Source organism: Rhizoctonia solani, chromosome 10 (genome assembly GCF_016906535.1).
Source record: "Rhizoctonia solani chromosome 10, complete sequence".
Classification (NCBI taxonomy): domain Eukaryota; kingdom Fungi; phylum Basidiomycota; class Agaricomycetes; order Cantharellales; family Ceratobasidiaceae; genus Rhizoctonia; species Rhizoctonia solani.
The window spans coordinates 945,313-957,287 of NC_057379.1; the positions used below are offsets into that span (position 1 = coordinate 945,313).

The 11,975-nt window shown below is 47.1% G+C and overlaps 5 protein-coding genes across 5 annotated transcripts; 3 read left to right on the forward strand and 2 right to left on the reverse strand.

Annotated features, from left to right (window-relative positions):
* Window positions 1-162: 162 nt before the first annotated feature.
* RhiXN_08483 (cysteine synthase) lies at window positions 163-1,662 on the forward strand (the record flags this gene model as incomplete). The annotated part of the gene is made up of 6 exons (XM_043328299.1): window positions 163-289; window positions 336-473; window positions 524-933; window positions 992-1,074; window positions 1,123-1,350; window positions 1,407-1,662. 6 exons carry the CDS (start codon window positions 163-165, stop codon window positions 1,660-1,662), a joined length of 1,242 nt encoding a protein of 413 aa, XP_043183684.1.
* A 527-nt stretch (window positions 1,663-2,189) lies between these two features.
* RhiXN_08484 (NADH-ubiquinone oxidoreductase 14,8 kDa subunit) lies at window positions 2,190-2,897 on the forward strand (the record flags this gene model as incomplete). Its single annotated transcript, XM_043328300.1, has 3 exons — window positions 2,190-2,294; window positions 2,686-2,794; window positions 2,854-2,897. The coding sequence occupies 3 exons, from the start codon at window positions 2,190-2,192 to the stop codon at window positions 2,895-2,897; spliced, it is 258 nt and encodes an 85-aa protein (XP_043183685.1).
* A 202-nt stretch (window positions 2,898-3,099) lies between these two features.
* On the reverse strand, window positions 3,100-4,536 carry RhiXN_08485 (signal recognition particle SRP19 subunit; the record flags this gene model as incomplete). The annotated part of the gene is made up of 6 exons (XM_043328301.1): window positions 3,100-3,228; window positions 3,296-3,555; window positions 3,611-3,707; window positions 3,862-4,012; window positions 4,176-4,293; window positions 4,404-4,536. 6 exons carry the CDS (start codon window positions 4,534-4,536, stop codon window positions 3,100-3,102), a joined length of 888 nt encoding a protein of 295 aa, XP_043183686.1.
* Window positions 4,537-6,023: 1,487 nt separating this feature from the next.
* Window positions 6,024-7,602, forward strand: RhiXN_08486 (alpha/beta hydrolase family protein; the record flags this gene model as incomplete). Its single annotated transcript, XM_043328302.1, has 3 exons — window positions 6,024-6,181; window positions 6,239-6,348; window positions 6,401-7,602. 3 exons carry the CDS (start codon window positions 6,024-6,026, stop codon window positions 7,600-7,602), a joined length of 1,470 nt encoding a protein of 489 aa, XP_043183687.1.
* Window positions 7,603-10,077: 2,475 nt separating this feature from the next.
* On the reverse strand, window positions 10,078-11,975 carry RhiXN_08487 (uncharacterized protein; the record flags this gene model as incomplete). Its single annotated transcript, XM_043328303.1, has 9 exons — window positions 10,078-10,201; window positions 10,253-10,601; window positions 10,651-10,799; window positions 10,846-10,887; window positions 10,918-11,010; window positions 11,061-11,238; window positions 11,293-11,466; window positions 11,570-11,757; window positions 11,812-11,975. The coding sequence occupies 9 exons, from the start codon at window positions 11,973-11,975 to the stop codon at window positions 10,078-10,080; spliced, it is 1,461 nt and encodes a 486-aa protein (XP_043183688.1).

Genomic DNA, 11,975 nt, shown 5'->3' on the forward strand with positions numbered 1-11,975 from the left:
TAGATGACACCCTGAGTATCATCCACGTGACCGTGTACCGTGATCCGCCCGGTAACTTTTCCGACCGTTTGCACTCTTTTCCCGTGACTTTCTGAGGTACGGACATATATAAGATTCCGCCACGACAGCTCAACTTCAACAACTTGTCTTGGAATATCTGCTATGGCGCCTTCTACCTCGAACCTCACCCGACCACTAGTGCTTGATAACGCCTGTGAAGGCGTTGGGTACACACCGCTTTGCCGATTGGACCGATTGGCAAAGGCTCATGGAATTAAGAGCAATCTCTGTAAATATCTCATTTTTTCTCATGTGCATTACTAAGTATGTGGCAGTCGGCAAGGTTGAATTCATGTCAGTTGGGGGGTCTGTAAAGGATAGGATCGCAAAGCGTATGGTAGAACAGGCTGAGAAAGACGGTGTGCTCATCCCTGGGAAGAGCGTGGTGATTGAGCCCACCAGCGGAAACACCGGTAAGCTCCATTGTCGACACATTCTCCAATTCGGCTCATGAGCAAATCAGGCATCGGTCTTGCGTTGGCATGTGCCGTACATGGGTACCCACTCATCATTACGCTTCCTGAGAAGATGTCTTTGGAGAAGGAACTTACCATGCGGGCCCTCGGCGCCGAGATTGTTCGGACACCTACCGCTGCGGCGTCTAGCAGCCCTCTATCCAATTTGGGCGTCGCCAAGCGATTGAAGGACGCAATTCCGAATGCTGTTATCTTGAATCAATACACTAACCCCAACAATCCTCTCGCCCACGAACTGGGTACTGGTCCTGAAATTATTGCTGCTATCGAATCTCTCCCCGGAAATCAAAATGTTGACGTTTTTATTGCGGGCGCGGGCACGGGTGGCACTATTTCCGGAACCGCCAGGGCTCTTAAGAAGTATAACAAAGACTGCACGGTGGTTGGCGTGGATCCGGTGAGTACAACATAATAGTTGGTTGAATACTACAGTTGCTGAGTTCCTGATGAGGTAGCGTGGCAGTATTCTTGCTCTTCCTGAATCCTTAAATAAGTTGAAGGAGGGAGAGGACCTATCGTATCAAATTGAGGGAATCGGGTATGTATCTCCTCTGCTCTGTTGGTATGTTTTTTCACCTATTATTAGGTATGATTTTATACCGGATGTTCTATCCCGGGAACCTGGATTGATCGACCAGTGGGTCAAGGTCCAGGATGAAGATGCTTTCAAGCTAGTCCGAGACGTCATGAGACGAGAAGCATTATTAATTGGTGGTAGCAGTGGCTCTGCCATTGCTGGAGCACTCCGATGGTTAAAAGCATCTCCAGAGCGGGATGTTGAGGGTCAAAATGTTATCATTATGCTACCTGATGGGTAAGTGCTGGCTTTGTTGTATTGAAACTCGCCCCTGACTGACCGACGTTTACCAGACTCCGAAACTACATGAGCAAACCTTGGTTCGCCGAAGGGCTTGTAGGGCGTGAGCTAGGGGCGGATCTATCTCCAGAGGTCACCTCAAGAATCCACAAGGTACTCGCAGATAACTACAAATATTCACTCTCAGGAAACGACGAAGCCCCCACAAATGACAAGGTTGAGGTAGCCGTGGCCGCTCTGGCCGAGACGATGAAGGACATTGCTGTTGGCACCAGGGGTGTGAATGGCGTTGGCAAAGCTGCTGCTTAGATTACTCTCGATCTTATTCGTCTTTTCTTTGATTCGCAATGCATACAGTGTCTATTTCATTTCGTGTAAAGTAATGCCTCATCTTGCTCAAATACTGGGTTCTCCTACCTATGTGTGACCAAAGTGATTTGTGGTCGTTGCTGCGGAAATTCTAATAGAAAGCCGATAACGAATGGTCTGATGTCCACTGTCTACCGCAGGTTCGGAATTTACTTTCTTGAGCTTAAAACGCTCAAACTTTGGTAATGGGTTGGTAAGGTATTCAACCGCAAACAAGGTGCATGCACAATGTGTTTCTCCACTGGGCGGACACACCGACCGATACTTCGAAGGACCTTCTGTAGTCTTGTGTTCTCAGCTGCTGTCCGTTTGCATTTGGCTATTCACTTCGATATTCACCTTACTGGGCACTCCCAATGGTAAGGATGGTCCTTTTTCAAATCACCACAAGCGCCAGACATCTGCCCCCCAGCGCTTAGTTTGGATAAACAATTATTGCTCATTGGCTCGTCCCAACCCAAGCCGCCATGACCACTATTCCTTCTCGCCTTGCCCGCGTATCACAGTCATCCGGAAGTCTTCTTGACGCGCGCCGTCGTGTTGTCCAACTTTACCGTGACTGGTACCGCTCGGTATGTCATTCCAAACGATTATCCGCGCGACTCGCTTCTCACGTTTGCACAAACTTGCTTTGAATGGGGGCACTATACATCCGACCCGAAACCGAATTGTACGCTCATACTTCAAATCGGAACGTACACATTGAAAATAAAGGCACCCGAAATCGTGTCAATCTACGGTCTGAACGTTCCTCCTTCCCTCCTTCGTCACCGTGTTCGGGAGAGATTCGAGCAGATACGATATGTAACCGACTTGGCAGTGCTAGATGTTTGGATTCACAAGGGTCGTTTAGAATATCAGGTGCGGTTTTAATCTGGTTGATCAACGACGACTTGAATGGGAGAGGCGGCGATTCAAGCCTTGGGCTCGAATATAAGGTACTAATTAAATCCTAAATCTCAGGAAACAATGAACTGCTGGAAACAAGAGCCTCATATAATGGGTATTTTACTGCGAGATCTCCACGAAGGAAGCGCGGTGGGACAGACGTTCTTACAAAAGTTCTATGCAGGTAAGATAATTGACAATGCTAGTGCAACAACTTAATAAGTTTGCTAACGGATTTATCAGGGAGAGACGAAGAAAGCGTCAGAATTGCGTCGCCTCAACAGTGATTGTGTATATACACTTAAATATCGGATACTCAATCCCGGTATGTCTTACCCATAACACGAAGCAACGCTTCAAGGAAAGAACGGCATGACTTTGAAGGGGTGAATTACCTATTACATTTACATTGATAATGCTCTGTGTCAACTCTGATCCACAAATGATTCTTTCTTATCGTGACGCATTTATCCAAACTATTGATGGGTTTCATCCACGCACACGGATGACTTTCTTCTTTCCCTTGCCTGCACCAGCTCCCGCCTGCGCCTGGCCTTGGGCCTGACCCGCGATCGCGCCAGGCCCAGTTTCTGCCTTCTTCTCAGCCGCCAATGCATTCTATGATAGTTATTCAGAATACTTTCTCATAGCCTCAGTATTGAATATAGGGAGTAGTTTAACTTACCGATACAGCATCCACATATATCCCTCCGTCGATCATGGGGGAGTATGGGCTCACACGATCTTGTAACTTGGGCCACGGCTGGGGGGCTTGAGGTACCTTGAATGATTTACGTTGTATGGGACCTTGGGTATGCTTCGGCGACTTGGTTGCCTGTGTTGGTTTAGGTGGCGCCTTGATTGGTGCACTTGTCTCGGGCGTGGGAACCTGGTCCGGTTTGTGAGCCTGTATTTGAAGGGCGATGGCTTCGAGGAGTCGTTTCTCTAGAAGGTGTGTGTTAGACTTTTGATGTGGGGGTGATCTTGCGGGGAAGCGTACTCGAGTTGAACTTTTGATTCAAAACTTGACCGTTCTCCTTCCATAAGACCTTCACGCGACCTGGGTTTTCCCAATCTTGAGGGTGTCGCTTCATGGGCTATAAGGTTTCATATAACCCCTTGAGTACCTCGGTTTTGGAAGTAAAAAATGCAAGAAAGTAATGGAAGTCACCAAGACCGGTACGTAGCTTTGCACTGAGTCTCGGCCCAAGTATAGGGAGCAAAAGAGAGCCAGCGGAGAGTTCAACACACCTCATGGAGAGTCGGAATGCCAAGAACCCGCGCGGCCACTTCAATATCACGACTCTGCGGCCACCATATACTCTTCTCACGCGCGAGTCGCCTTTGGCCTTGACCGTAGGGACGTTTGGCGTCGAAATATATCGGATATAATGACGTCCAACTAGGAAATCAAGATGTAAGATCTACGGTCATGGGACCATCCAAGTGTTGAAATAAAAAATACATGCGTGGGTTGTGACGTGCGAGCAAAGGTGTGGGTCACGCGGTACAGCCAGTGGAAGGGAGGACAAAAGAGTGGTGTAGGGTAGGATATATGTACCTACCGCTTGTACTTTTCGAGGTCTGCAGTGTTTCGGTATTGTGGGACTGTATGCTGGGCCCAGATCGGTGTCGAACCACTTGCACCTGCGACTGGAGCCTCGAAAGTAGGTTCGTCGGGATCTGAGAAAATACACGACAAAATATTATTTAGTTTAATGCTTTCTTACTTTCACACGCAAATCGAGGCGAGACGAGACACACGATAGAGATAAGTAGAAGAAACAGCTTACCAGATGCATTTCCGATTTCCTGTAGGAGTGCACCACGAGAACCGGTGTTAGGCAATCCCACGGCATGACTATCACCGTCCGAGTCCGAGTCGGGTACGTCCTGAATGGTTGTACGCTGTTGTCTTGAGGCCATGAATGACGGTTGCTAGTAACAGAAAAGTTGCCTTAATTCCAATTTGATGTCTACTTGTCTGAAGTTGGTAGGCTATGTCTAAGTGCCATTGCATGCATCGAACAATATATAATTCGTACGGTTTTCTTCCCTCTTTGCTTTGATTCGCACCAGATGGTGTGAGATGATGGTCACTCTTGAATGAGGTTGTGCCGAACCCTGATGGGTAATTCGACTAGCGCTGCTTAGGGAGATGGAGCACACCACCACCGTTACAGTACCACAACATGCCGTTGTTGCCTAAGAGTATGTAAGTGCTCCTCTTTTTATCCATACTGATGTAATTAATGGCAAATATCTACTAGACTAACCCTAATATTTCTATTTGTGCCCCTTACCTTTATGTGGGTAGCTCCAGCACTGGCTGCTGCCACGGACGAAGTCGTGTGTCGACCGTTTGGAATGTGTGAACCATGTCCTGCTGAAGCAGTAAGTGGCGACTTTATTTATTTGTATGATGATAATAAAACAACTAACTGTTTGGTGCCTTTGTCCAGCTCAACCAACCGTTCTGTAAACCATATGGCAATAGACGGTTGATCCATTGTATAAGAGTGGCTGACATTCCAAAAGACACACCGGACGGACATCTACCTGATCATGCTCTTCCTGGAGAGACACCCGCATGGGAGTCGTGCGGTAAGGTTGTACTGCAGGAGAGGGCGGATTTTAATGAATTTGTTGTGAGTTTCCCCTCTTCCACTTTGTTGCAACAATCATAACTCACAATACGTAACCCTATAACAGGTATGTAATTTGGCCCTCGCAGCTCTATCGCTTGGAGTACTTTACGCAAAGGTTAAGAAGTTGACTACAATGCAATATCGGCAGTTGGCTGCCAGGATAGGGTTGAGTCGCACGTAGTCGCTCTAGGGGTTTTTTTTTCTACTTCGGACTCTTTCAAGCACTGTACCACACACCATTATCTTATTGCATTCGAGCATGATGAGATGTCCACTACCAAACACTCGAAATTGCTGACTAAGGACGCTACATCATAACGTACGCTGGGTCTGGGCAGAAAGTGTACAGCCGCACGCAAGACACAGCACTTGTTTTCCGCCACCATGAGCTCCCCTGCTACATCTGATACCCTCTGCTTGGTCTTCGTACACGGATTTCGAGGAGATCACACTTCATTTCAATGTAAGCCAATGCCAAGCACGCTGATCACTTGACTTGCTGACGCTTGTTACTTGCAGCATTCCCAACCGACTTGCATATCCACTTGTTGCCATATATACCCAGACTACAGACATACGTTTACCCGACTTACAAAACCACAAGAGCGCTAGAGCTGGCTCGTGATCATTTTTTAGGATGGTAAGGTCCTGTCTTTGTCCCATGGTACCACTCTTTGACCTGGGCACCTCTTCTTTGCATTGACAACCTTGTGAGTAACATGCACTTCCTTGGTCACTGATATTCACCGAGTCACAGAAGACAGGATGGCCACACTTCCTCCAGCCCGCGTGATCCTGTGCGGCCATTCAATGGGTGGTCTTCTAACAGCAGAAGTTGCGTTCGCAGCTCCTCCTGGTCGAGTTATCGGCTTAATTTCGTTCGATGTTCCGTTCCTTGGAGTGCATCCACATGTTGTATTAAGGTATGCCGTCATTTATCATTCCTATTCAGGGTTAATTATGTGGGTTCATGCAACTAGTGGTATTGCCTCATTATTTAAGAAGAAAGAAGGCAAGGATGAAGCCGAAGTCAACGATCCGCAGCATGTCGAAATAGTTCCTAAGGAAGCTGGGAGACCTTATCTTCAAGGTATGGATTCCTTTTTGGTATTGATTGACTGTAATTTACCTTTTCGAGATAGGCTCAGACAGTAGTATGAGTGTGGGCCTTGGGGCATCTACAAGTTCGCTTCCTACTCCCAACCTCGATCGATCTCCAACGCCCTCAACCGGCTCACCGTTGCTTAGCCCTCCAACCCATCCATCACGCGGTGCTCTCAATTCCGCCTCCCCCTTCGCTGAATCACTTCATCTTAGTGGGCCTAGTGCACCTGTCCGCGTGGTCTCTCCTAGACTCGAACAAGCTTTCGAGACTTTTGGTCTCGGTCCTATTCCCCAATCCGTACACAACGTGGTCCATTTCCTCGACAAACACTGGGGATTTTCGGGTATCAAGGACTGGATCGTTCAAATTTTTGAATTCGGAGGATGTTTGTTGGATCCACAGGGATTAATAAACCGGTATGAGAAGATGCAAGCGTGGGGGTCGGACGAAACGGCTGGACCATATGGTAGAGGGTGGGTTAACTTGTGGACGGTCACCGTTCCAAAACGAAGGGGCGATATGCCTGGCTGGCACGCCTCACTGCCGGATGACGAGGATCGTGAAGCGGCTCTTTCTGAAGCTATGAACTTGTCGACGATGATCAGCGACGAGACAAAGCAGAATGGTTTGTCCCCCAGACCATCAGTGTCATCGACTGGGGCGAGCTCCATTCAATCAAGCGTATCCCGAACTGATACTCTAATAACCACGCAATCGACTACGCCATCCGAATTTACCCAATCTAGCAAGAGGAGTGATGATATCAAAACAGCCCTAGAGGGACTCCAGGCCCAAATGGCTATGGAATCAACGACAAAAGAAGAAAAATCTGCCCTCAAAGAGAAGGAAAAGGAACTCAAGTCCCAGCAGAAGTCTTTGGAGAAGGAGGAAAAGGTCGCGCGAAAGGAGGAAGAACGCCGGACCAAGGATGCTGAACGCCAGGCAAAGAAAGAGGCCAAAGAACGGCAAAAAGCTTTAGACGCAGCGACCAAGCGTGCACGAGAGGCTGATAAGATTGATTCGCCACACCACTTTGTTGTTCTGCCCCGAAAGGGTACTGATCAGAACTGGATATGCATACCTGTCGCAGGCGCAGATAGCGAAGTAACTGCGCACTGTGGCTTATTCTTCCGAGAGGAAAACCATGAGTATGATAGAATGGTGACCGACGTTGGAAACATTGTTCGGGGCTTTTGGGATGGTGATGGAGGGATGAGGCACATGAAACTTACTTCGTAGATATGGTGCATATAGGAGTGAGCGGTGGTCACTAAGCTTGTTTGGAGTAAAGTCCTGACCTTTGTCATCCGCTTACAACATGCATACACCCAGTCTTGTTGTATCAGAGTCTACTTTATACATGTTTATCAAATGCCAGATAATTCGCGAGCATCAAGCACTTGGCAAATTACAAACCGCTCACATCTTGGAGCGGATCGACTCGGAACGCCACCTGAGGATGGCCACAGCTTCGAGCGCGCCGACAGGCAACCCCAAAGTCTTCAGAAGTCCGGCAAAAGGTAAGCATTCAAGCAAGCGATGAGGCTATTTTACTTGGAAGCCAGAAGTCGCGCAAGAAGTCAGGAGTCGGTCCTTCTTTGGATCAACCGGCAAGTTCCATACACCTTATTACACATCCGCCCCGCCCATCGGATGCTTCAGCATATTCCAATAAGAGCCAGTTGGTAAGTGTCACAGGCTACGCGTGACAACGCTGGAAGTCCACCCTGTGAGACAAGATATAAATGATACTCATTTGTCTGAACCTTGACTAATCTCGCTAGACTTTGTGGCGTGGTACACATAATATACACGCAAGCGCGGGATACCATTGATATACTGCTATTGCACCGTGTACATCGATATCACTTCGGTAAACCCTTCGCCAGCTTATTGCCCTCACATCAGTGTTACGAGAGCCCCTCGTAAGCTGCAGTTTGGGGGTGCTGCTAACCAGCTAGCCGACATCCTCAAAAGGTCCGAGGCAACAGCTTCGGTCGATGGCGATGGAAGATGTTTCAGCAAGACGGGTTTGTCCAAACGTAGAGTAGAGCACCATGCTTCACTTCTTTGGCCTGAGCTCTCGGAGCACGTGAATACTATTCAGATGTTTGTCAAAGTCTCTATTAAAGAAAGCTCACCAGTCTTTTTGAGGCTCCGAAGATTGAATTCGAACCAAAAGCCATCTTTAAATGGGAATTTTTGGATGATGTATGAGTGGTTGTAGCTACTACACTCATCATAAAACACAACCGTCAGGAGCGGTGTTTGGGAGAGTGATGACGCCCGGGTAATGAATGGTATTCATAATAACGTTTGCGTAACATACCTTATAGTCAATTATACTACGTGTTTGTCCATAAGCTCTAGTCAGGCATTGCCTTATAACTATCTCCTTGTAGGTTTGTATAATGTTCTTGTGCAACAAAAATAATCATAGAGCTGATAGTTATCCAAAGATCTTGAATCGTTGAGCATGAATAAAACAGTCGCAATATGTCATATCGCGGACTCTTCACGACATTAATCCCATGGACATCTGGCCTCTGATTGGCTCCGCGAGAAGTACTTTACATTCGGTGTTCTAATGAGGACGTCTTGTGTTAGGCATATCCACTATGTGACCTGACATTGATCAGCTCCAGGCGGCTATGGATCGGCCTGTAATCCTGCTACTGACCGGCGTGCATCCAACCCACAAATCCGGCAATCTAATGTTTGTTGACCACGATATCTAAACACTACTTGACATTCACAATTTCCATGTCTAGTTAATGATGCGCTGTGAACCTGAATAAACTAGAGGTTTAGAGTCTAGCCGAATCCATGGTGAAAGTCCCTACATCAAGGACCATGTCACATTCTATATCACGCTTGTGGAGACAAACTGATAATTGGCGGGTATGTCTTTATACCATCACCCCTACGTAACACGTTCCCTAACCCTGGCTAGTGGCCCCGCCATCATCCAACCAGTAATCATACCTGATCACTACCATATAAACTTAGCGGCCTACGGTTGTGATCCGCTCCTGATGTATTCAGAGCAGAGCACTCGTCTATCATTGAGTCGAAAATTGAGTTTCGACCAGAGAGCGGAACAGACGAGCCAGACGTCGAATAAATACGACCGTCCAGGTCAAACAGACGCAGGAAACTACCCCAGTCTCGACGAATTCAAGCTAGAAGTCCTACGATCCAAATACCGAAGAACTATGATCCCGAGAGATCAACGCGGAGCCCGTATAGATACGGAGAATATTCGCTAATTTGAGCGGGCTCTAAGTTAATGCTGTATTTATACATAAATAGAAGCAAGTGCCACAAATGCAACGATGGGAACCGGCGGCCGCACATTCGCTCTATCAATATCGAAATGCGCGGGTCCTATTATGATAGACGACCAAGCTTAAGCGTTATATAAACAAGGATCCTAAAGTAATATTCAGCCCCTATAGTTAAGATCATTTGCCCAAGCTGCTCGGGTGATCTGATTGCCCGTTCGGCCGTAACTAGCCCATGAATCGAGCTCAGCAACGCTTGTTCAAGGTGCCTGTGATGGTATGCTGTCGCAAGGAGCGCCACCGGCGATCCTTCGGTGAAAATTTGCTTACCTTCAACCATGACAAAGCGAGAGATTATACTAGCACACTTATGATTGAAGCGGACGATGTTAAGCGCAACACTTATTTCATACGTATACAACAGTTTATCTTACAACTTCTTTACCTTTCCATGCAACAACCAGATTGCCCAAACAATTACGGTTGCAATAGTTATGATGAACGTAAAGACCAAACTCCCACCAAATACGATGGAGTGATATTTCCATGCAGAACTGCAACTTCTTTAGCGTTTCGTCGATACACATATGACCTCATTTACTTACCTTTCCGTGATTGGTATCCCCACCTGTAGAGCTACAGCCCATGGAAAAACCCAAAGAACATTCACTATGAGTGAGTTGACCAAATACCACTTCGGTCGCGTCGCCAACAAAATCGAGGCCAGTTGTGTGTCGGTCCCGTACATAATATAACACCAGTCAATTGTACGCCACATTTGAGCAGTTATCTTTGCAACGACGTCAGACCCAGATAGGTATCTTGCGAATGGACGAGTGAGCCAGAACGAAAAAGCAAGGCAGAGAGGTATTTCAATGACTAGAGCGATTAAAGTCGAGAGTAATGCGGGACGGAATATACCGCTTGTTTTATGAGATATGAATTTGCGAGGTCCTATTGGGTGATGAGAGACCTTGTATGATGATGAGGAAAATGTACCTACCAATGATATCTTCCAAACTGGCTTGATTAGATCCTCGAATAAGGGCACGTTCTCGCCATAGCCCCCACTCGTGTCCCACGAAAGTAGAGGAAGTTGCAGCCAGTGCATTTACAGGAACCATCACTAGTCCCCAGCGAATAGTGTTGAATCTATCTCGAGAGTCAGTAGAATATATGGTAATAACAATATAAAAACTCGCATTCCCCAACTTTAAGAACCGTCAATTCAGTGCCGTACCTTCAAGATAGAAATTGTTAGAATACTCACGCGGTAGCATAATCACTTCCCAAACCTACGATACCGTGAATCAACCATAGATAGAGTGCGTTCCTCACAGCGGATTCAATCAATGTATGGATCCTGGCTTCGCGAGTGCCACAAGTGACGACCATTTGGGCAACCACACAGACTTTCTCTCCTCGTCCAATCGGAGCCGACGAGCAACATAGATAAAGTACAACAGGCCGGCAATACAACCTATCCCGTTACAGGCCATTCGGATGGAAGCCTGAGTGTTCACAGTTGGTTCACGGACAGCCTTGACACGGAACGTAGAGAGAAACGCAAAATCGAGAATGATATTTGCCACTAAAGAAAGTCTAAGTCAATTGATAGGACCCATACGATAGATGGACTACATACAAGTACGGCAAAGGCTAATAATGAGCGGAACGTCAGGACGGTCGATCGACCTCGTCGCAAGGGATACAGCTGTTTCTGTAGCGCTTGTCAATGCTGAAAACGAAGAGATCTGGACGTATCCGATCGAAGCCGCCCTCACGTTCGCTGGTACAAACGCAGCGGCAAGTCTCGATGCTTGCGACGAAGATCAGTGACATGACAAGCCCAGCTACCGTTTGAAAGACTATTAGGGTGCATACAAGATTTACTCGAAGCGCAAGAGGCATTGCCGAATCACCGATTACGAGATACGAGGCTCGTGGAAGACCTTCATTGAGAACCTCGACGATCACATTAATATAGGTGTAAGCATCAGTTGTGACAACAAATGAGCTATCGATCTTTGATATCCAGATTTTGACAAGAGTGTCATAGATCGCAGGAAGGGCAGACGCAAGGATATTGATAAGAAGCGCTCCAGTGTATCTATGAGAGACATGTATACTGAAGCTACACATCGACGAGAATATCAATACTCACGTATTGCGAGAGAAGCGTCTCGGCATCTCTGCTTGAATAGGATATTCTTGGTCGATATCCCCTCCTATCTTTTGACTTGCTGTGTCAGCAATAGGCTCCTGCTCTGCCTGGGAAGTAAAACTCAACCAGTTGTCCCCTGAAGAGTTCGAAAATAAAATTACCAT